The sequence below is a fragment of the Natrix helvetica genome (assembly GCF_964273705.1).
Source record: "Natrix helvetica genome assembly, chromosome: 1".
In the NCBI taxonomy this organism is placed as follows: Eukaryota; Metazoa; Chordata; class Lepidosauria; order Squamata; family Natricidae; genus Natrix; species Natrix helvetica.
In genome coordinates, this window is record NC_138548.1 from 156,261,028 (window position 1) to 156,286,311 (window position 25,284).

Below are 25,284 nucleotides of genomic sequence, written 5' to 3' on the forward strand. Positions count from 1 at the left end.
GAATAGGATAAAATAAGGCTTTCTCTGTTTGCAAAGTTTTGTCAATTCTTTACAGATATTTTGCGGACACCAGGATTCAAAAGTTGATGTTTTATGGATTTATTTTATAGATAAGCGATGGGATATGGGATGAAGAAATACCTATTAGTAATCTTACAGAGAATGAAGTTACTGAATTTGCCTATACTTGTAATTAAATCACTTTTTTATATGTTTCTTTTCTTTTTATCATATTTTTTCTTCCACTTTTCCTTCTCTCTTACTATTGTTTTTTTCCCTTTAATTTAGTTTGTATTAGCTTTTAATACTGAAGTCTAAATCTTTAATAGAAAATTATATACCAAAACCTAGTCATGGCTGTGTCAGTAACTTATTGGCCAAGGAAGCATGCCAGACTGTTTTTAGATTCAGTAGAAGAGGGGAAAGACTATTTTAAAAATGGAACAGCTTAAAATGATTTTAACCTTCTCCAGTATGATCTGGGGATGAGAAGAGGACAATGTCATGAGAATGTGACACAAAAAAACTCCAATAACCATAGCACATTTGGCTTTGGTGCAGAGTAAACAGGAAGCTTGATATCTTAGAACCGTGATGGTGAACCTATGGCATGCAGAGCCCTCTCTGAGGCCACGCCAGTCATCGCCCCTGGCCAGCTCCATTGCATATGCATGCGTGCTGCCTCCCACCGGCTAGATGGTCTTTGGGTCTCGGTTGTGCATGCGCAGGGAAGGGCCTTCATCGATTTTCTCAGTTCCCCCCCCCCAGTGCGCCCTAGCTTTCTCCTGCATTCCTGCTGCCCGTGCCTTCCCCGATCTCCGCAGGTTCCACCCTCCACATGTGCCTCTACGTGGCAGAAATGGAGGAGAAAGCCTGGGTGCACTGGGGAGAAACTGTGGAGATCTCTAGCCCCCCCACACCTCCTGCACCAACCTGGAAGTCAAAATGGGGGCTGGGGGGGGTGAGGCGCATGCGCATGTGCAGGGAACGTGCATGCATGCATGGGAGGTGGGCAGGGGTGGGTTCCTGCCAGTTCTAACCTCTTCTATAGAAGAGGTTCCACAAATCTACAGTGCCATTTAGAACCGGTTCCAGCTCCCTCCCTCCCCCTGCCCGTCCGCACATCATCAAGATGAAGAGTGAGAGGAGGAATTCTGGGAGTTGAAGTCCACAAGTCTTTAAGCTGCCAAGTTTGAAAACCCCTGGGTTTTTTTTTCTAAAGGGTAAGGGGTGGAAGGGTCTTGTAACTTGACAGCTTTAAGACTTGCACACTTCAATGCCAGAATTCCTGAGCCAACATGACTGCAGGAGGAATTCTGGGAATTGAAGTCCACAAGTCTTAAAGCTGTCAAGTTTGAACACCCCTGGGTTTTTTTTTGTAAAGGGTTAGGGGTGCAAGGGTCTTCTAACGTGACAGCTTTAAGACTTGTGTGCTTCAAATGCCAGAGTTTCTGAGCCAACATTTTGGTTGCTAAGTGCCAAGCCACTCCCACTCAGTCACATGGCTGGCAAGCCACTCCCACCCAGTCACATGGCCTGCAAGCCACTCCCACAAAGCAGAAGATGTTCTAAAAATTTCTGAAACCCACCACTGGAGGCGGGGCACATGCACGGGAGGCATTCACATTGCATTTGGCGATAGGGCACGCGCACACTTTGGACATGCAGTACCAAAAAGGTTAACCATCACTGTCTTAGAAGTTACAATTGATGATTTTTTTTAATGGATAGGTACACTACATGATTTTTAGATATATAAATCAACTGAATTATTTGAGCAGTAATCAAAATCCCTGAATTGATCCAACACCCATACAGGCTAGTCAGAAAGTTTAATTAATGAGCAAACTGGGGTTGGAGCCAAGCCTGAGCTTTCTGGTTGGGGGAAAAAAAGTAACAAAAAAAACAGAAAGTGGGCCAAAGTTATTCTCCCACAGCCAGTCCCAGCTATGACTAACAGTAATATCAGCTGGAGGTCAAGGAGGGCAGCCCAATCCTCTCACTTCCATACCATGTTTCACATGTCTACCACCCAGAGTCACTCTGTGAGGGAGACGGGAGGTTTCTAAATGTGATATATAAATAAATAAACTATCAGCAGCTGAACTAGCAAATGTGCCTCACAGTCCTGGCTGATTGTGCCTTGCCTGGAAATCACCCTGATGTCTGCCATTGCCATTGTTTTGCAAATCAAGCTACGACATTGTATAGTAGCATTGGCTGGTGTTTAGCAATATGGTTAAGATGTAAAAAATTGGAATTCGTCTGTGGCTTTGATTTAACAAACTGCATTTATTTATAAAACAGCTGCCAGGCAACTTCCTCTCAGCTTGAACAGAAATAAATATCTGAAATTGTATCAGGAAATGCTCCCAGGGCTTCCGGATGTTTGAGGGAGGGGAAACAGCTTGGTTGTAGATGGGGAACGTAAAGTTCAGATAGGTTTAATAAATCCAGTCTGATTTATTATTATTCTGATTTTGGCAAAGTGGAAATAAACTACAATACAGCACAAACTTCCCTGAAAATGTACACAGAGAATAAAAAAGCTAATGATGATTCAAGGAGGACCCCGGTTCAGTTCCTCACACTTCCTTGAGGAAAAAGATCAAGGGAAACATCTGAAGAACGGTTGCAGGAACAGGGTATGTCCAGTTTAATGAAAAGAAGGACTAGGGGAGACATGATAGCAATGTTCCAATATCTCAGGGGTTGCCTTAAGAAGAGGGAGTCAAACTATTCTCCAAAGCACCCAAGGGTAGAACAAGAGCAATGGGTGGAAACTAATCAAGGAGAGAAGCAACTTAGAACTGAGGAGAAATTTCCTGACAGTTATAACAATTAATCAGTGGAACAACTTGCCTCCAGAAGTTGTGAATGCTCCAACACTGGAAGTTTTTAATAAGATATTGGATAACCATTTGTCTGAAGTGGTGTAGGTTTCCTGCCTAAGCAGGGTGTTGGACTAGAAGATTTCCAAGGTCCCTTCCGACTCTGTTATTCTATTCTATTCTAACAAATCAGTAATAACAATTAGAACAGGGGTGTCCAAACTTGGGAACTTTAAGACTTGTGGACTTCAACTCCCAGAATTCCCCAGCCAGCATGGGAGTTGAAGTCCACAAGTCTTAAAGTTCCCAAGTTTGGACACCCCTGAATTAGAATCATGGATGTAACTAGCAATCAAGTTGCTAACAAAGACAAAATGAAAATACAAACCCTTTTCCTAGTTCACAGCAATAATAAAATGAAGTTTTTAAAGAGCAATTGAAGAAAGCAAATACTGTAGGGCTGCTTCAAGAGGAAGGTTGAAATATCCTATGCCGATGTCATGGTCTTCATCATAAAAGACCTCTGGTGACGTGGGACAAAGTAACACTGAATGAGCCTTTCTGAAGGGTGCTTTGGGCCACAGACTGCAGCAGATTGGCCCATACCCCATTCATTTTACTGCCGCTTGTCTCTCAGAGTAGTGGCTTCTAATTGGGTCTAAGCTTTGGACTTCTTCTACAGCCATTTGTCATCCCAACACACTTTGAAAGGTCCTCAGAATTAAGGGCCTGGGCCCCCTGCCTATTGCTGGAGAAAGAGCAGGTAGGGAAAATCTGACCTCAAGCATCAGGTCTTCTTGGGTTGCATTGTTTCTTTTTAGAAAGTCTGCAAAGGGAGAGGAAGCCAATCCCAGTATGAGAAAAAAGTAAAAACACCATGTTCTCCGACCATATTTTTCAGGCTGAGAATTATACATGATTAGCACGTCAAAGCCGAAGTTCAAAGAGTGGTAGATTAAAAATTACAGTTTGGTAGCAATATTTGAGAGGTCTCGACTTGCTCTATAACCAAGGTTTTGATAGGTGCATATGGGCCTGTGGAAGTAGCAGGGGTGAAATTCTGACAGGTTCCAGAGAACCGGTAGCGGACATTTTGAGTAGTTTGGAGAACCGGCAAATACCGCCTCTGGCTGGCCCCAGAGTGGGGTGGGAATGGGGATTTTGCAGTATCCTTCCCCAGGAGTGGAGAGAGAATGGGGATTTTGCAGTATCCTTCTCCTGCCATGCCCACCAAGCCAAAGAACCAGTAGGGAAAAAAATTGAATTTCACCACTGGGAAGTAGGTTGTACCCTCTCCTGCTTTACACCACTTGTCATTTTCTGACACAATACTCATGCATTGTTGGACATTTACACTACTATTAGCCAACTTTATTGGAATTTCTCAGATTATAGATTAAATCAGGGGTAGTCAACCTTTTTATACCTACCGCCCACTTTTGTATCTCTGTTAGTAGTAAAATTTTCTAACCGCCCACCGGTTCCACAGTAATGGTGATTTATAAAGTAGGGAAATAACTTTACTTTATAAAATTTATAAAGCAGAGTTACAGCAAATCCCTACCGCCCACCATGAAAGCTGGAACGCCCACTAGTGGGCGGTAGGGACCAGGTTGACTACCACTGGATTACAGTATCCTTTCAGGGTCAAATCACCCTGATTGATGTAGAAAACAATTAAAATTAACCTCAGCATAAAAAGATGTAAATAAATACAAATATATTAAATATACAAATAAGAGAGCATATAGAATAATGAAAGGAATACAAAATGTGTTAGGATTTAATATACAATAACCAATATAAACACTGGAGAGTATTCAGTTCTTCTGAAAGCTTATTGTACATTCAGATATGTGGAAAAAAGTAGACTTTTCTAACCATACTCAAAGAAATAGCTTACCATTTAGAGTTGCAAAGATCATCATACGTAGGGTATTTTTCACAGACATTGCCTGAAACCCCAGGATTTGTGCAAACACATTTTCCACACACACATTTGCCTCTTCCACTGCAGATGACACCACTGTTAGAAATGCAACTCTTGGTATCCGTGGTACAGTTACAATATTCACCTGTCCAGCCATGGTGGCAATCGCATTGACCACAGGCACAGTCCCCATTGCCTAAGAAAAAAATAGGGAAGGCAACTCACTTCAAATGCTTCCATCATTGCCTTTCTTTCCTAATTCTTGAAAATTGCCAGCAATCCTCTCTAGAATGTTGTGTCAAGACATTAGAGTATATAATTGAAAAGAAACTGTATTAAACATATTAAAGTTCTTTGTTAAGACTACACAAAATCACATAGCAGGGAGCCAGCTGTTGAGTTTCCAACCCCACTTTATAGGTAGAAAGCATGACAGACATCTCATCAGGTAGATAGGTAGGTAGGTAAATAGAAATAGATGATAGACAGATAGAAGATACAGTATATAGATGATAGATATATAGATTAGATCAGGGTTGTCAAACCCATGTCATCCCAGCAGTGTCACATGACGTATCAGGACTATTTTCCTCTTTGCTTAACTGGGTATGGGTGTGGCCAATGCTTGACACATCTGGCCCATGGGCCAGGAGTTTGACAGCCCTGGATTAGATGATAGGCAGGCAGGTAAGGTAGGCAGGCACTGTGGTGGGTTACGGGCTGGCAGAGACTACTGTGGATTCACTCAGGGGCACGCAGAAGTGCAGAGGCGTCATACGAGCGTGTCTGAACCGATAGTAAAAAAGTTAGCAACCCACCACTGCATATGCATGTATAAAAATGGTATAATGGAGGTATACCGATGTGGAAATGTTGAAAAGATGATAATTGTGTTAAAAAATTGGAAAAAAATGTTCAATAAAAACATATTTTTTTAAAAAAGGGAAAAAAACATATTGCATATTATAAGGTTTAGATCTTCAACTGCTACACCTTATGCACAATAAAACAAGAACTCCTGGTCCACTGGACATGTTTAAAAGCAAAAATAAAGAAGTATATTTCTTGAGTTTTTAAAAATTGTATTATAATTCAAAAGAAATTCAATGAAAAATTTCATAGTGGTCCTTCCACAAATACATACACCTATTAACACAATGATTTAATGAATCTTTATGGTGGAAGAGCCCAAGTTTCCATCTGTGCATGAAAATCCTCAAATGAGGGGGGGGGGGGAATCTGTTGCATCTGAAGTTCATAGCCTGCCGCAGCACCTCATTGGTGGATGTGATTTATGACACAGACAGAGGGGAGGGGAGACACAGGGGTAAAGTTCAGATGCCATTAAGCGGAAATCAGATTTGGCTCCGCAGAAGAAGAAAATGCCAAAATGTTGCTCCTAATAAATGACTGGATTTCTTTTGAACTTTGTCTCAAGGCTCGTAATTACTTAGGGCATCTTTTCACAACTGTATCCTTATTAGGTAGTTAGAAGGAAAGTACAATTTAGCACAGACTTACCTCCACAGACCAGTCCTCTAAATCTGCCACAAGAGAAATCATCGCATTCACAGTATGGCCCATATATATTTCCATATGCTGAAAGGTGGCAAATGCATTGTCCACAATAGCAGTCACCTCTTCCGCTGCACAAGATCTGTTCTGGGAGACTTTTGCAGGACCCTGTACTTAGTGCGTCTTTTTCGCTACATTTACAGTCTGGACCCACGTAGCCAGGGTTACACACACACACCCCACACTCGAAGGAACCGTTCCCGTAGTTGCACTTGGAGTCATTCACCTCTGCTTCCTTCTGACAATGGCAGCTGCACTTGGGCTGGATCTCGATCTCCAATGCTTCGTTAAGACCAGTGGCCTTGATTAGGACTTTCCTTCTCCCTTCACCACAAGCTGAAGGGCTTAAACTGAAAGTCACATTGAAAGTGACCTAAAGAACAGAGAGGAAAAACCATCCATGGGAATGACGCTCTTCATCATTTTAGCATACAAAGCACAAAGTAAAGATTGGAACAAAAGCTAACTTGGAAATATTAACTGCATCGATTTATTAAATATAGGATAGAAATGTTTGACATACTGTTTTATAACATAAAATCTCGGAGCTGAGAAGTTGAAAGCCGGAAGAAGGCAACTCTTCACATATTGCTGCCAACAAAATAACATAGATGTGTCTCCAGGAGTTGAGATAAATTTGGGGACCTATTTACCATTACCTTCATTGGGATATTTCTGAATAAAATATGAAGTATAAGTGTTTTGAATATAGGGACATAAACCACAGGTTTCCCTAGAACAGTGATGGCGCGCTGGCCCGCTGAGTTCACCTTTTTAAAAGTTATTTTTCGCCTTCCCCAGGCTCCAGAGGCTTTATAGGAGCCTGGAGAGGGCCAAAAGAGCCCCCCCGCCCCCCCAGAGGCTTCAGGACCATCCGGAGGCTTCCCTGAAGCCTTCGGAACGCTTAAAACCACCCTCCGAGCAAACCGGAAGTAATTCCGGTTTGCTTGGAGCGTGGTTTTAAGTGCTCCGAAGGCATCAGGGAAGCCTCCGGATGGTGCTGAAGCCTTCGGAACACTTAAAATGACCCCCCGAGCAACCCGGAAATCACTTCCGGTTTGCTCGGAGGGTGGTTTTAAGCACTCCGAAGGCGTCAGGGAAGCCTCCGGATGGTCCCTGAAGCCTCTGGAGGGCCTCGGGGGGGGGCGGGGGAGGCTCTTTTCGCCCTCCCCAGGCTCCTATAAAGCCTCTGGAGCCTGGGGAGGGCGAAAAAAGCATGTAAAATGGGGGGGACGCGTTGTGCACGCATGCGCACTGGGGGATCGTGCGTTGCATTATGGCCCACACAGGACCCCCCCCCGCGCTCCCCCCAGTTGTGGCACGTGATCCAAAAAAGGTTCGCCATCGCTGCCCTAGAATCATCTGACACAGGAGACTTTTGCATATGATGAAGTGCAGTCCATGAAAATTTATGCCTTTTCATAAAATTTGTTGGCTGTAAACAAATAGTGCTACCAGAGTCCTGAATGCAGGTGAGCTGAATGTAGGCAAACTGAATTCCTGATTTGCTTCAATGAAACTTCAATTTGAAGCAGTCCATAAAGCAAAGCTACAAGCAAATCATCTCCCCCCCCCCTACATTTCCCAGCAGTGGGGAATTTCCATTTTACTCAAGAAAAGTGGATTTCGCATATGCAAAGAAAACACATTTCTTGAAGAAAGGAATCAAGGTAGAATAGTCCCACCTCAAGATTCTGGGCGCATGAGCACCACCAACTCAAGCAAAACATTGAGGCCATGATCACCTGTTTAATCCACCCCCAAATCTCACAGTGGATGCTTTCCAACTGTTTTCTGAAAGCAACATGCTGACAGGTTTTTATCAAATTAATTTGGAAGAGATCCTTTAAACCATCTGTCTGAAACGGTATAGGGTTTCCTGCCTAGGCAGGGGGTTGGACTAGAAGACCTCCAAGGTCCCTTCCAACTCTACTATTGTATTATTGTATTATTATTGTATTATTGTATTATTATTGTATTATTGTATTATTGTATTATTGTATTATTGTATTATTGTATTATTGTATTATTGTATTATTGTATTATTGTATTATTGTATTATTGTATTATTGTATTATTGTATTATTGTATTATTGTATTATTGTATTATTGTATTATTGTATTATTGTATTATTGTATTATTGTATTATTGTATTATTGTATTATTGCATTATTGCATTATTGCATCATTGCATTATTGCATCATTGTATTACCAGTGGTGGGATCCTGCCGGTTTAACAACTGGTTTGGTGATCGCGTATTTTAACGCTGCACGTATATGCACAGTTATGCCAAAATGTACCTTCAACGTTAATGCTTGGGAAGTAACACAGCTGAGGCACGGAAATCCGCTCTGCCATGCTAAACAGCTGAGAGGATATAGGTAAATAAAGTGCAAGGGTAGGCGGGTGGGCCCACCTGATTGTCAGAGCTACCAGTTTGCCCGAACTGGTCTGAACCGTCTGAATCTCACCCCTGCTTTAAACCCATGGTTTCTGCCTGCCTGGTGAGAGCTGGCAGAATTGAGCAGCTCCTGGTCTCCTTGATTAAACAATGCTATCTGTCAAGACCTAGCAACCAGGCCTTCTCTGTTGTGGTGCCTGCCCTCCAAAATGAGATCCAACAGAGATCCATAAGGAGCTCACTCTGATAGTATTTCAGAAGCCCTTGAAAACTTGGCTGTTGTCCCAGGCAGGGTGGATGTGGCCGCGCTGGTTAAATGTGTTTCAGTGTATATAGGCTATTATTCAGGCATGCTATGCTGTTTGTTTATACTCTCTGTATTTGATGTATATTTTCTGTATTATTTCATTTAAATTGTGAGATGCTCAGAGTTATCTTGGAGTCAAGTGGCGCCTAAACCTAATCAAATCAACAAAAATAAACCTTCCACCCAAAGGAAAATGGCTGTTCTCCACCATGATGTTCCAGCTGATTTGCAAGGAGCAGCTGACTAGCAGGTAATCTATCCTGCTCCCTCTTCTTTACAAACCATGTGATCTTTATAAAGGAGGATCCATGTGATATAATGATTAAGGCACTAGATTAGGACTGGGGAGACCTAAACTCTAGTCTGTTCTTAGTCACTGAGGCCCAAGAGTTGACTATGGACTAGTCACTATCTCCTAGCCCAGCAGTGTGAAACTGGTGGCCCCTGGGCCGGAGGCGTCAAATGCAGGCCATGCCCAGCCCAGCTCTACAAAGGGGAAAAAAAGTCACAATATGTCACACTTTGCGCACGCGCATGGCGCATACAGCACCTGTGCGATGCTCTGCTGAGCAGCTGCAGCATCACGGAGGCGTTGTTGGAAGGTAAGACGCATGTGTGTGTGCGTGCGCGCTGCTGCGCGCGTTCATGTGGAGGACGCCGGGCCCCGTTGCAGCCGTACCAGTTGCAACGGAATCTGGAACCCACCACTGAAAAGGAGCATCACACATGTTGACTTGAGCTCTAGGAGGAAAAATGCAAGACATAGAAGAAGCACCGAGCTTGCCAACCAAAGGTTTGCTTGAATGACAATGCATTTCAATATCTCAGTATTTGCCATGCCTCTTGACCACTAATTTATGCCAATTGGATGGAAGGCAATTTGTAGTTCTCCAGAAGTTATTGAATTTTGGCACCTAGCAATCCTGTTCAAGATAGCCAATTGAGATGAATCCTGGGAGTTGTAGTTTACCAATACCCAGCAGGTCACAGGTTTATGCCAAATCCCAATTAGGGATCCCAACTGTAATTGGCTTTGCAATGGGAAATTACATTGATAAAACCATAATCTACTTACCTGTTCTCCAACTTTAATATGAGAGCATTTCTTCTGGTGTGGAAAGGCAGAGCCCTGGCTGCAGATGGCAGTGAAATCAAGTTTTAATCCATCTGTGTCTCCCAGCACCTCCAGCTCTATCTCAGACCTGAGTGACTTAAAAACACAATAGTTGACACCATGTCATTGGAAAAGTAATGCCCTATAATTGTATAACCGATAACATCCTTCCTGGATCTAAACTTTGAATAGTTTAAAGACATCAAACCTTTGATTAGTGTTTCTTTACTTTTTTTTTTTAATTTCTCAAGGCACGTGCTTACATGCTTGGTAAAATCTATGACTCAGATTAGAAGGCAATATGAGAAGACTGTACAACAAATATTTTGACAATTCAGACTTCCCTCTTGTGCTTATTTTCTGTGGATTATTGAAAGTCAACACATCTGTGAATAATAACCTCTTGAATTTCTGCCACAATTTTAAAATGCTTCCATCATTGGAGCAATTTTCAAATGGAAACCCCTAATCACTGAAGGAACTTTAAGTTAATTCTTTTTCGGAGCGCAAAGGACAATTGTGATTGCATTTTTAGGAAATGAGGCACAATATGACATTACTGTTACATTGGCAGCCGAGTGTCACAAACATTTTTAATAGCTTTAAAATATGAAACGTGGTGAAGTGGATGGGATTAGTCCATTAAGAATGGACGCCTGCCTGATGTATTAACAACGATTTGCCAACTCGGGTTATGGCTTCATGAATCATTCCTTCTCCTCCCTTTCACATAATGATGGAGAACTCTGTCTAAATGATGATAATTTTGGCTATCAATAGCCATAGAATTGGCCTATGAAAATCAACAGATTAAGAGAGTTGGAAGGGACCTAGTAGGTTATTTAGTCTAACCCACCGCCCCAGCAGTGGACTCTACACCAGTGGTGGTGAACCTTTTTAGCACCAAGTGCCGAAACGTGCGCAGAAGGACAGCTGTCCAGTGCGCTTGCACGTGCCAGGAAGTTGATTTTCTGGTTTCTGGTGCCCATGCATGTACAAAAACTACCTGGTATGTGCAGAAGAGCCGCCGCCCGCTGTGCATGTGCATGCTGGAAAGGTGATCTTCTGGTTGCTGGTGTATGCATGCACACCGGCCAGCTGGGCTTCATGTGGGCATTCACATGCCAGAAACTGGAATATCATCTTCCCTGCATACAAATGCGCACTGGGCAGCTGCACTCCCGTTTTCCAGCGCTCCTGTGCATGTGAAGACCAGCTGGTTGGTGCACCAGAACCCAGAAGAGCAATGGACGACAGCTCGCGTGCCCGGAGAGATGGCTCCGCGTGCCAGTTCCAGCACGTGTGCCATAGGTTCGCCATCATGGCCCTACACCATTTCTGACAGATGGCAGTCCAGGCTCTTCTTGAAAGCTTCCAGTGATGAAGCTCCCACAACTTCTGAAGGCAAGCTGTTCCATTGGTTGATTTTTCTGTCAAAAAAATTCTCCTTATTTCCAGGTTGAATCTGTCCTTGTTCAGTTTCCATCCTTTATTCCTTGTCTTGCCTTCAGGTGCTTTGGAAAATAGATTGACCCCCTCCTCTCTGTACCAGCCCCTCAAATATTGGAACACTGCTATCATGTCTGCCCTGGTCCTTCTCTTCACTAGACTAGCCTAAATAAATAAGTAGACTAAATAAATAAATTCATTTAACTGAATTTGGCCCAGCTCAGCTCTAAGAGTAAGAGTCAACTTTTCCTCTGTATATCTGTTCTATTACTTAATACTAGGGATGTAAAATGTTGGATAGAGCGTTTTGAGAAAGATGAGATTCTATTTTGCTTCCAGATCATGCCGATCTGTTTGTTCTAGGGATGGTCCAACAATTTTTTGGAAGTAATGTAAAGTAGTTGATAGTGTTTCAGGGCCAGACCACATCCAAACTACTAGCTCCAAAAACAAAACAAAAAAAAGTTCAACAAACTGCCAGACCACCCTCAGATCAGTATATCCAAAAAAAAAAAAAAAAAACCCAAGCAGAAAATTCAGCCAGCCTCTAAAATTTGACATTTTTGCACAGTTCATACCATCAGGAAATCCTTCCTAATATTCAGCCTGGATCTGTTTTCTTCTGCTTTCAACCGACTGGTCTAAAACATATTTTTTTAAAAGACTTGGCTGATACAGTCATAAGAGAAGTGTGTAGTATAGAAATAGCATTAGAAACTTATTGCTGTGTAAATAAACGGTATGAGTGGAACCTCTGGCTAAAATCACGTATTATGCTGAGAAAGGACTTTTTTTCCAACCATGATCCCTGCAACAAGCTATAGTGATTTATGCTTGTAATCTATATTTTACAGTTTCTATGACTTTATCTGATTTTTTTTATTTGCTAATGAAACATTGGACATGGCCAATATTTCAGCGAGAGAGAATGCTATGTCCAAATTAATTTCTTTACATCAAATTACAAAAGTATGAAATTTTACTTAGGGTATTATTTTATTTATTTAATTTATATGCCACCCATTTTCCCACGTTAAGGCAACTCTTATTAATTTTACATACCTTGTATGCATCTATAATCAACTGAAGGACATTTCCAGAATCATGCTGTAGTGTCCCCACAGTAGCTCCAGGAATAAGATCCGCATATTGCTGCAAAATAGAATATTAACCTTCCCTCAGGGAAAAAAAATCAAATATATAAGGTCACCTGATAGGTGATAAAAAATAAATATGTATCAGTTAATGAAGGGACCAACACTGATATTTTTGCCTGATTCACATTTATTTCCAAAGTTAAAATACAATATTAAAAAAGGAAAAAAAGAGTAGATAACAACAACAAAAAGTGTATAAAACAGAATGTCAAACATGCACATAAAATATCTCTCCTGGTTGAATACTGATAAATATGTTTCATCAATAATAATTATTCCCCTCTTTGCAAAGCCAGTTCACAATTTATAACCTTCTACCTCTATATTTGCAAAATTACTACATAACAATAAAATGTATCACAATTGTAGAAATCTATTATCAATCAACTGATTTGACTTACCATACTATACAAAAAAGTAATTAACAAGTAATCCCTAGAACAAAGTTAAACCTCAAAGCCCTCTGTTAATTATCTATTATTGTATTTAACTCACAGAAAATCCACTAGCAGTTTCTAATTTTCCACAAACTCACTGCAATCATTGTCTCTGATCCATCCAGGATCAAATACCATAGGCTGATTCTTAATGGTAAAAAAAAAATCCTTCCAGTTGATCATTTTTACTTTCTTTAAAATTATGTGGGACCTTTCTGAAGAACTGTTTCTCATTTCTCACAAACGTAGGTTTACATTGAATTTTCAGATGACACCAAGCTGGCAGGAATAGCTAACACTCCAGAAGATAGGCTTAAGATACAGAAGGATCTTGACAAACTTGAACATTGGGCACTAACTAATAAAATGAAATTCAATGGTGAAAAGAGTAAGGTTCTACATTTAGGGAACAAAAACGAAATGCACAGGTACAGTATAGGTGGTACCTTGCTCAACAGTAGTAACCGTGAAAGGGATCTTGGAGTCCTAGTGGACAACCATTTAAATATGAGACAGCAGTGTGCAGTAGCTGCCAAAAAAGCCAACACAGTTCTAGGCTGCATCAACAGAGGGATAGAATCAAGATCACATGAAGTGTTAATACCACTTTATAATGCCTTGCTAAGGCCACACTTGGAATACTGCATTCAGTTTTGGTTGCCACGATGTAGAAAAGATGTGGAGACTCTAGAAAGAGTGCAGAGAAGAGCAACAAAGATGATTAGGAGACTTGAGACTAAAACATATGAAGAACGGTTGCAGGAACTGGGCATGTCTAGTTTAATAGAAAGAAGGACTAGGGGAGACATGATAGCAGTGTTCCAATATCTCAGGGGTTGCCACAAAGAAGAGGGAGTCAAACTATTCTCCAAGGCACCTGAGGGTAGAACAAGAAGCAATGGGTGGAAACTAATCAAGGAGAGAAGCAACTTAGAACTGAGGAGAAACTTCCTGACAGTTAGAACAATTAATCAGTGGAACATCTTGCCTCCAGAAGTTGTGAAAGCTCCAACACTGGAAGTCTTTAAGAAGATGTTGGATAGCCATCTGTCTGAAACAGTATGGGGTTTCCTGCCTAGGCAGGGGGTTGGACTAGAAGACCTCCAAGGTCCCTTCCAACTCTACTATTGTATTGTATTGTATATATTATAAATAAATACATTCATAATCCTAAAACAGAGAGAGGGAGGGAGGAAGGAAGGAAGGAAGGTTAGTTTCTGATGTTCATTGCCAGCTTCTCAAGAAAACTTAGTGGGGAAGCTCACAAGAACATGGAAGCCACTCCCACTCCCACTAATTTTTTGCCTATCTGGAGTCATTCTGTTTAGCTTTTTAGGTAAGAAAAGATGAGCCAATGTGTCATGGGCTGTCTAGTTTTCTTTTAAAATCACAAAATTAAGGAGCCACTCGATCCGGGATGGCAAACCTATGGCATGTGTGCCACAGGTGTTACGGGGAGCCATTTGTCAGGGCACGCCAGGCGTGGCCCTGTCAGCTGACCAGAGTGCATGTGCATGCTGGCCAGCTGAGTTCAGCCTTTTTTAAAGCCATTTTTTGCCCTCCCGAGGCTCCAGAGGCTTTATAGGAGCCTGGGGAGGGTGAAAACAGCCTCCCCCGTTCCCCCTGGAGGCCCTCCGGAGGCTTCAGGAGCTACCCTGAAGCCTCCGGAGCGCAAAAAACCGGCCCTACGGGCAAACCAGAAGTCCAGGAACTGACTTCCAGTTTGCTCGTAGGGCAGGTTTAAGTCCTCCGGAGCCTTTAGGGGCCTTCTGGAGGCTTTCCTGAAGGCTCCGGAGGATGAAAAATGACCCACTTCTGGTTTGCTCATAGGGCCGTTCTTAGTTCTCAGGAGTCTTCAGGGACCTTCCTATAAAGACTCTGGAGCCTGGGGAGGGCGAAAAAACCATGCAAAAAATGGGGGGTCGCACCTGTCATGCGCGCATGCGTGCTGTGGGGGGGTGTCACGCATTGCATTATGGGTACGGCATGCCTGTGCACGACCCCCCTGCGCTTCCACCGATTATGGCACGCGAGCCAAAAAAGGTTCGTCATCGCTGCACTAGGTAATTGTATGATCTAACACCCATGTTTGAGTGAGTCTTAGTCAGGGCTTTGAGATTGGAGAGATTTAACTAAGGCTGTAAGTTTAAATCTACTTTTCTTGAAGTTTCACTGAACTCAACTGGAATTCCTTCCATACAGATGTGGATAGGAAGGTGCTGTAAGCCACACGTTGCATAGTTAATGAGGGAAATGTGGTTTGATAGTTTTCTCTGAAAGACATTCAGGCCATGTTTGAACACTAAGAGAAATTCAGTCCATTGAAGAAATGAAAGACTGAGGGCATGTGGGTGGAGAATGGATGGATAGATTCTTAGATAAGGACTTTCTGGCTTTTTCTGTATATCATTTAATCTCGAGATAGTCACCGCTCACTGATCACAAAATAACTTTTTTTTTTGGAATGCTACACCTTTTCTCTCTGTACCTCTGCTATTATATGAACCGTCTCACGTTGCATTATTTTTATTGTCATGTCAGAATTCCCATTTGGTTTGGTTTGTTCCCTAAGAACATTAAATCAGGTATTGTCATGTTCAAAACTCCCATTTTTATTGTTTTCTTTGGATAGCCTATTTGTTTCCCTTTTTAAAATAAAACCCCTGCTGTTTTTGTCTTTCTGCTATATCACTTTGTTTTCTACCATTGAGGGTGGAATTAGATTTAGTACCTGTATGCGTGCTAAATTTATACTACTTCAATGAGATTAGGATTCTGAATCTAATAACATTTCTGATTAGAACGTTGAATGGTATTTTTTGGTTACCATCCATCCCTTTCATCTTAATATTAATTTATTCGGCTTAGAAGGCCACTCAACTCTTTAAGCCTCTCTGTGTTGTATAACATTAAAAAAGTAGGAAGAACTTTGGCTGAAATACACAGTTCTTGTGCTAAGGCTGCCTCTGCTTCTCCAGCTCCCCATTGCCTCTGGCTCTGACCTACTCCTCTTTTCAAGCCAGTTGAGAACAATGCCTTGTGAGCCAATCAACTGTTCTGCAGCTAGCAGCACATCCCCGTGGCAGCAATGGAACTGACAGAGCTGCTTTTAAAGCATTTACCAGTACACTACTGACTTCAGGAGTGTGCAGGGACCACATCAATCCAATGTACTCTTCTCAATGTAAAAAAAAAAAGTCCACCAAATTTTTTGATGGACACCAGAAGACAGGCACTAACTAAATGATGCACTACTGGAGCCAGATATGGTGTCATAACCAAGCACCTTGTTGTGGCCTGCCAGCAGCCAGTGAAGCTGGTGGCAGACTCAGACAGTGAGGAGGTTGGGGAGGAGCATGGGCCAGTCCTGGAGTCTGGGGAAGGCTCTGATGAATGCTCTGCGTCAGAGGCAGAGATGGGGCCAGGGCGATCTGACAGTTATCAGCTGCCTTTGGAATCGAACTCAGTGGGGCAGAAGAACAGCTGGAGCCTGTTCCCAGTGTGCGCATGTGCAGAGCTGCCAGGAGAAGGGAACAGCTAAGGAACAAGGGTCGACTCAGGAATAAAGCCACAGGAGTATGGTGAATGGCCCCTCTCATAAGGAATAAAGAAGAATGAAAGGGGAGTGGAGTTTGCAGGAGACAATTAGTTCAATTCATTAGGGTGAAGATCTGTTCCTGACTTCTTGCCAAGTATTACCTGCTGCAGAGTTGCGTTTGGAAGATATCGGCTGGCAGCTCTCCAAGCCTGATAAAGGTCTGTGAAATCTCTTGAAAGACTGTTGGCTGGGTCTTTGCTAATTATTGTTAATTATTATTGTACAGTTTATATGTTACCTCCTCCATCTATATTTATCTATATTTATCTATATTTATCTATATCTGTATGTATTTATGTTGTGTTTTAATATGACTGTACACCGCCCCAAGTCCCTTCTGGGAGAGGGCGCGGTTTATAAATTAAATAAAAGTTAAAGTTTGCTGGAGAGGAATTCACTTTAAACTAAATTTATCGGGACGAGGAATCGGCTTCATGCTTTTGGGGAGCCTAGGTCAGAACACACCCACACCAAGGGCCATTGCAGAAACCTCCACAGTGTCCAACCTGACTGGGTCACTATCCAAAATGGAAATCATGTTGTGCTCAGCTGTACCAGCCTTTGCGTTGCCTGCTCAATCTTGATTTTGCCTTCTTGGCAATTCAACTGCAACAGGGCTGCCAAATCTTTTGGAGTTTCAAAGGGTTCAGTTCAGCCCCAGCAATTCTTGAACTTCAGGCCGCAAACAGCATGGCCCAACTTCAAATAATCTCAGTCCCTCTCACCCCAGAGCGTTTTTCAGACACCACCTTGGAAGGCCAATCTAAGAAGAACGTGAAAAGACTTGGAGGTCTTACCTGATATAAATGAACTTGTTGCTTGGTGACTGCAAAAATTAACAGAATGTCGTTTTGCACAATCTTCTCTATCAATTGCCCTAAAGTTGGATATTCCTGAGAAAATCAAAAAGGAAAATCGATCTTTACATCAACTTTAAACTCAAAAAGAACTTACTGTGCATGGTAAGCACCTGGGCAGTGCCAGATGAAAGGCTCACATATTGGGTGCAGACAGGGTACAGTAGGTTAAGCAAAGCATTGATCCACCCTAATACCTTCTTTCACCTTCCTAGAAGAAAGATATTAGGAATTAAACAAAGGCTACCTTTCCTTTAGGGAAAATGTAAATTCATGTTTAAGAAAAGCAGAATCTAATCCTTTTGGAAAAACACTGAGATTTCTATTAAGGAAGACAACTATCTCAAAGCTTCCTACAGGTTCTTATTAAGGGTGGTATGGCTCAGTGGCTAAGACGCTGAACTTGTTGATCAGAAAAGTCAGCAGTTTGGCGGTTCAAATCCCTAGGGCCACGTATCGGAGTGAGCTCCTGTTACTTGTCCCAGCTTCTGCCAGCCTAGCAGTTCGAAAGCATGTAAAAATGCAAGTAGAAAAATAGGAACCACCTTTGGTGGGAAGGTAACAGCGTTCCGTGTGCCTTTGGCATTTAATCATGCCAGCCACATAACCACGGAGACGTCTTCGGATAGCGCTGGCTCTTCGGCTTTCAAACGGAGATGAGCACCGCCCCCTAGAGTCGGGAATGACTAGCACATATGTGCGAGGGAAACCTTTATCTTTTAACTTAATGCCTGGGCTCCTGGGAACAAATCCACTTGGTGGTAGCCCAATCCTCTATAACAGGGGGGAGGGGGGTTTCCAACTAGTATGGCTGGCTGGGGAATTCTGGGAGGTGAAGTCCTCAAGTCTTAAAGTTCCCAAGTTGGGACACCCCTGCTCTACAGCCAGCATCTGCTGATCAGGATGACCTTCATCCCTACCAGGGTTCTGGAAAGCAATGAAGAATTGGGTTTTTGTGGATGGGTTGGTGGGAATAGAAGAATTGAATAGAATCCCAATGATTGCTTTTGAGGGAATGGCACCTTCTGGTGGGATAAGGCTGAACAGATTGCTGATTATTTGTTGTTGTCTTTGTCTTGTTACCTATTGTGCATTTTACCTTCCTACAATGTGGAATTAAAAGGCTTTGACAGGAGCGACATGGAAGCTTAACAAATAAATAAATACAGCTGTGTAAATAGAAAGGCAGGGAAGCCGGTTTAGAATTCATCTGTGTCAGCCACACAAAATTATGAAGCCCAGGGGGCAGAATTGGGGAAAAGCACTTTCACACTTTCACAAATTTCGGGTGCTCATTGAAAAAGACTGTGTGAAGAAAAGTTCCTTCATCAAACTTGGATAAACATCCACACTGGAGCAAGGGATGACTTATGCTGGGGGGTCTTCAACAAGTGGTAAAATGTATTTTTAAAACATTCTTCAAAACCCTGAGAAAATCATTGAGAAGTGGAGCTTGTATGCAAATGAATATGTACTGAAGGATTATAAAAATAGAGCAAGAAGTACAGTATAAGACTGTGATGGCCACAGGTGGCATGCAGAGCCCTCTCTGCGGGCACACCAGCTGTCACCCCAGCCCAGCTCCAGCATGCCTGCTGCCGACTTAGTCTTTCGGTCTCTGCCATGCATGCGCAGGGGGTGGGGTGCATGCAGGGAATGTGTGTGCCCATACATGGGGGAGGGCGTATATGCGGGGGTGCTTGCATTGTATTTTTGAGGTTCGAGCGCATGTTCACACCCCTTGCGCCCCATTTTGGGCCTGGAAGATCTCCTGCACCAAACTGGAAGCCAAAATGGGATGTGGGGTAGGGCATGTGCTCTTACTCCCATGCCCCATATTCGGCCTGGAAGGCCTCCTGCACCAACCTGGAAGCCAAAATTAGGTGTGGGGGGCTGTGTGTGACCCCACGCCCCATTTTGGGCCTGGAAAGCCTCCCGTACCAATCTGGAAGCCAAAATGGGCAAGGGGGGACAGGGCACATGCGCGGGGGCACATGCGTGGGAGGGGCACATGCACTTGCATTGCATTTGGGGGGTTCGCGCATGTGTGCTGTGGGCGCTTGGCAACAAAAAGGGTAGCCATCACTGCTATAGGACATCCCCAACTTTAAGAATTCATGATGCAGGTATGGTGTTGGAAGCCATCACAATTTGGTATACTAAGATGGTGCTTTTTAAACTAGATTTGGGATGCCTCTTATTTAGAAAATTAATGTCCCTGTGGTGGTAAAAGACATGATTGCTCTCCATTCTCCTGAAGTAGTGTAGGATAATTTTCAAATAGGAGATGTCCCCAACCCTGCATGAAATACAGTTCTGTGGTGAAAGGGTAGTTTTATTCTAATTCATCTGAAAATGGCCTTGTACAAATTATATTTTCATGTTCATTTGAGAATACCTTAAAAGGCATAATGCCTGGAGTTCTACAAATGCAATTTCTAACACTATTAAATGTACAAGACTGGAGAATGGGAAAGGATTAAATAAAATAAAAAGCAATTACCAAAACAGTTGACATGGAGTATTCATTCTGTTGATCCAAGTGGCATTTCCCATCATTTGGAATAACTATTCCTGCTAATTTACTATCCATCCCAAAATGAGAATCGGCATCACTCACAAACACTAGCAGATGTAATGAATCATTTCTCCAGCCAATTTTTTCCTGCAGTAAAACATTAATAAGTGATGACAGGGGATATGAGGTAAAGCAATAGATGCTCTGTTTTGGTATCACATGCAGAACAATGAAATATGATTTATCTCGTTCTGATGATTAAAAACATGCCAAGGTCTACTCTAAAAAAGGGATGAAAATTAGTATTCGAAAGAACTATCAGAGAAAAGCCATAAGATTATGTTGCCTGAGGTGAAGTAGTAAATACCACTCTTCAGTGAAACTTGTAGAGCAATTAAGGTCAACCATATTATCTGAGTACTTGAGGTAGAGTATAATAAATTATATACATAATCAGCAATTCAGAATATTATTTATTGGCTTTACAAGGCTGCACAACTCTGTAAAGACTCTGGATGGCTTACAGCTTTTAGTGAAAACAGTAAAAAGACAATTCACATCATCTGCAAAAGGTCATTCTTTAAACAGACGAAATCCTACAACTTAACACCCACCCTTACCCAAGAGTTGGGGGAAACAGCCAGGTTTTTAAACTTTTCTTGAACACTGTGTGGTACTTTCATACGGGATGTTCTGATCCAAAATAAAGCCAGCAACAACATAGTCTTCATTTACCCCAAATCAACATAAAACACACTTATTGTTTCTTTACCTTACAAACAGCTGCCTGCATAATTGCATCAAATCCTCCTTCTGGAGTATCTAAATTGGCACTGATTTTCTGTTTTCTCACAATTTCATTGAAACTTTCGGCATCGTTTGTCAGCGGCAGAACGTGCTTGTATCCAAAGGTTGGCAAACAATCAAATGGGACATTTCTGTAAAGTAAAATGCTTAGGTGCTTAGACATGGCGATGGAGGTCACATTAAAAAGCTTTAGTCTTGAGGTGCATTTGATATGGCCCTTTATTCTTTTCAGTATCTAGCAGTACGATCTTCAGAAGATGGATTTTAGTTTATATGATTGGCAACTCCCTGAAGATTTGAGTTCAGTACATTGTAGCTGAGGGATAGGATTTTGAACCCACTATTCTTAGGACAGACTGTTTTGTATCGATGCTCCAAAATAAAGCACAACTTACAGGACATTTGGTGAGTAACATTACTTGCAGAGGAGCCACTATTTCCTAAAATAGCAATAGCACTTACATATTTCATAGTGCTTTCCAGCCCTCTATAAGTGGTTTGCAAACATGTCATTTATCCTTTTATCCAGTGCAAAGCACCTGAGGGCAGGACAAGAAGCAATGGGTGGAAACTAATCAAGGAGAGAAGCAACCTAGAATTAAGGAGAAATTTCCTGACAGTTAGAACAATTAATCAGTGGAACAACTTGCCTCCAGAAGTTGTAAATGCTCCAACACTGGAAGTATTTAAGAAGATGTTGGATAGCCATTTGTCTGGTGTAGGGTTTCCTGCCTAAGCAGGGGGTGGGACTAGAAGACCTCCAAGGTCCCTTCCAACTCTATTATTCTATTATTCCTTGCCAGATCAGAAAGTGGACGGTAGTTTCCTGTTTATTGAGATTGGTGGGAACCAGAATAATTCTATGGTTGTAGCTTTGTCTTCCTATTGTAGCTTTGAGTATGTTGAGGAATTCAATAAGTCTTGTTAGTTCATAGAATCTGGAATGCTCCGTCAACATGTTCCACTGGTGGAGTTTCTCAGTGTCTGATGGAATAGGCTGGCGCTGCATCTGAGCACAGTATCCTTAGCTTAATTGCCAGAAATCTAGATAATCACCTCCCTACCCCCCACATAAATGAATAGCTTATGGACAAACTGAAATAAATAATTAATATCCAGACCAGATTCTCTGGAATCAAGGCTAGAGACCATCCTAAGCGGAAAGTACCAGCGGACAAAAAAGCTCTACAGAGAATCATTAAAACTGCCCAGAGTATCATCCGGCTCCAGCTACCAGCCCTGGACGACATCTTCGCATCTCGCTGTTTGAGGAAGTTGCACAACATTCTCAGAGATTCTTCCCATCCTGCTTACAATCTTTTTGGACTGTTGCCTTCTGGCAGAAGATACAGAACAATTAAAACTTGGACCACGCAACTTCTGAGTAGTTTTTTATCCCAGAGCTGTAATTACACTCAACGATAACTAAAGGGCCACCATTAGTGAGCTGTTGGACAGCATTATTTATTTATTTATTTATTTACTGTGCTTCTAGACCGCCCCCTCTCCCAAAAGGGACTCGGGGCGGTGTACAGTCCAAGTAGAGAATACATCACAATATAGAAAATAGATAAAATTAAATATGCAAAGTTAAATATGGAGGAGGTTAAAATTAGAGTTAAAAGAACTGTACAGCTAAACAGTATATATAAATACAATTTTAAAACCCCTAAAAATATAACACAGATTAACTTAAAAGCAATTCCCCTAAAATAACCAGTTAATAATACGTCTACCAGGAGGAATAGTTGTAATTATGCCAGGCCTGCTAATCGGAACAGGTGAGTCTTCAATTTTTGCCGGAAGGAGCGGAAGTTGGTGGTGGTTCTAATGTCGGGGGGGAGGTCATTCCAGAGGGTTGGGCCCATCACAGAGAAGGCCCTACTCCTCGGTGTCACCCGCTGGCACTGCCTAGTGGACGGCACCAGGAGAAGCCCCTCCCTGTGAGAGCGAATTGGCCGCAGGGATGTGTGTGGGAGGATGCAATCCCGCAAGTAACTAGGTTATTACTTGATCAGTTGTGTGGATGCTTGGGTGGTTTAGGGGTGGGGAATTTTTGGTGAGTGGGTGAGGTTTGGGGATTGTCATGTGTGTTCAGCCTGGTCTCCAGGTATTATGTGAATTTTGTTGTATGGGTATACTGTGTATATACGTACAATGACAATAAAGTAAAAACTAAAATTAAAACTAAACAGAATGATTAAAGCAAGGCTGGAGAGCCCATAAAGCCAATGTATCTGATCCATCAAAGCTTTCTGCAATCTTGAAGTTTTGGAAAGGATAATGAAAGGTAGGTCCAGAAAGTTGCCTTGAAGAGGGTTGATTTAGTATGCATTGTTTGTGTGCATACATTTGAGGGGGTGGATGGGTTTTGATTGCATGTGTATGAATGAAAGGGCCATTGGAGGTGACTTCTCACTTTCAGCAGTCCCTGATCTGTCTCCTGGGGGTGGGGGGAAATCCCCAATTTCTGTATTAAAACAATGAATTCATCAAACTACATTTAAGAAGAAATAGCATACTTAAGTTCAAACTATATTTCTAAAGAGTCAGAAGAAATGTTTGAACTTTTCTACCAACCGGCAAGGATTCCGCAGATCTTCCGTCAGAGTATTGATATACGGTAAAACTGGTTTTTCAACAAAAGACCCGAAGCCCATCTGGAAGTTACTTGTGAGCTTAGACATTTCTTTGGACAAAGTAGACCCCAGTTCCTTTATGGTTTTCAGATCATCATCCATAGAAGCTGAAAGGTCCATGAGGTAGTAGAGATCAACTGGATAATCTTCAGTCTGACGAACATTGATCTGTATCGTTTCTTCATCTCCTTGTGGAGCCAAAGGGGAAACAGAAAACTAATCAAACTGTGGTTAAAAAAGGGGGAAGAGGAAGTATAAGTATTGATTGGGCCTCTTTATTCTTCATGCTGCAGAGTGACAGAGAAAATCTCAGCAGTAGCATTAACTCTTTTAATAATTAATAATGTCTGATATGGATAGTGAAAAACATCTCCAAAGTATAATTGCAAAATATGCTTTATGGACAGACTACTACAAGAAACAACAAATTAAAAGTTGGAATGACTAGCTCAGTAAAAAAAAAACCTGCCTTCCCCATCCTATTGGCCAGGAAGAGTTCCTTCCTGTAGAAGCATCAGAAAGTTTGTTTCATAATCGATATTTTTCCTCTAGTTCTGAGCAGTGATGAAATTCAAAATCCCCATTCCCATCCCACTCCAGGGGGAGGATACTGCAAAATCTCCATTCCTACCCCACTCTGGGGCCAGCCAGAGGTAGTATTTGCCGGTTTTCCAAACTACTCAAAAGTTCCGCTACCAGTTCTCCAGAACCTGTCAGAACCTGCTGAATTTCAGCCAGGTTCTGAGAAGGGATGGAACCACTTTTCAGCAAACCTAAAATAAACAGTGTAGAATACTTCGAAGCTTTGCATCCTCACATGCCATTCACTCTCTGTATTCATTCATTCATTCATTCATTCATTCATTCATTCATTCAATCATTCATTCATTCATTCATTCATTCATTCATTCATTCATTCATTTGGGAGATTCCCATACCTCAGTGACGTGCGGTGAGGTTTATGACTGGTGAGGCTGGTGACGTCATCAAACCGCGTGGTTGCTCCGATCACACGGGCGCAACCCAAACGGAGAAGTTTCTCTTCTCAGAAATGTCAGAAAGGCCGCAACTCCACTGAGAAGACATTTCTGAGAAGACATTTCTGAGAAGAGAAACTTCTCCTTTCTCCTTCTTCTCCCCCCCCCCCTTCTAGCACTGATGATGTTACCTAGGCATTTTTTGCATCGGGCAAGCCCGGGATCCTTGCAAGAGGAATGGGACCACGTGTGCAGGTGGCTCCTCAGCGCACAGCCTCAGACTAGTGCTGCCGCGATCCCCTTCCCCTGCACACGTGGTCCCACTCCCCTCCTTCCTAAGCCAACATGAAGGGAACCACGGCGGCGCTGATCTGAGGCTGGCATTGAGGAGCCGCCTGCACACGTGGTCCCATTCCCCTTGCAAGGATCTCGGGCTCGCCCGATGCAAAAAATGGCGAGATCGGCACACTTGGGGCTGCTGCTGAGATGTCCAAGGAGGCTAAACCAAGCCGCGCGCCTCTCCCAGCCACTTTCGCGGCTTCCCGGAATATTTTTTTATTATTTTCACGATGAGAGTGGTGAGGCTCTGCCTCCCCTGCCTCCCCTGACTGCACGTCACTGCCATACCTCCAGAAAATGAGATGGCGGAGAATTCCACCCAGCCTACTGCTGTTTTGTCAAAAC

General features: G+C 42.5%; 1 protein-coding gene across 1 annotated transcript in view; it reads right to left on the minus strand.

Moving 5' to 3' along the window:
* ITGB6 (integrin subunit beta 6) overlaps positions 1-25,284 on the minus strand; it is a 50,213-nt gene that overhangs the window by 12,289 nt on the left and 12,640 nt on the right. The window contains exons 4-11 of the mRNA XM_081969450.1: positions 23,565-23,811; positions 20,950-21,115; positions 20,163-20,324; positions 17,600-17,695; positions 12,673-12,762; positions 10,123-10,257; positions 6,283-6,709; positions 4,735-4,957 (exon numbers count right to left, since the gene is read on the minus strand). Coding sequence (XP_081825576.1) covers positions 4,735-4,957; positions 6,283-6,709; positions 10,123-10,257; positions 12,673-12,762; positions 17,600-17,695; positions 20,163-20,324; positions 20,950-21,115; positions 23,565-23,811 — 1,546 coding nt within the window. The remainder of the gene's footprint in view (positions 1-4,734; positions 4,958-6,282; positions 6,710-10,122; positions 10,258-12,672; positions 12,763-17,599; positions 17,696-20,162; positions 20,325-20,949; positions 21,116-23,564; positions 23,812-25,284) is intronic.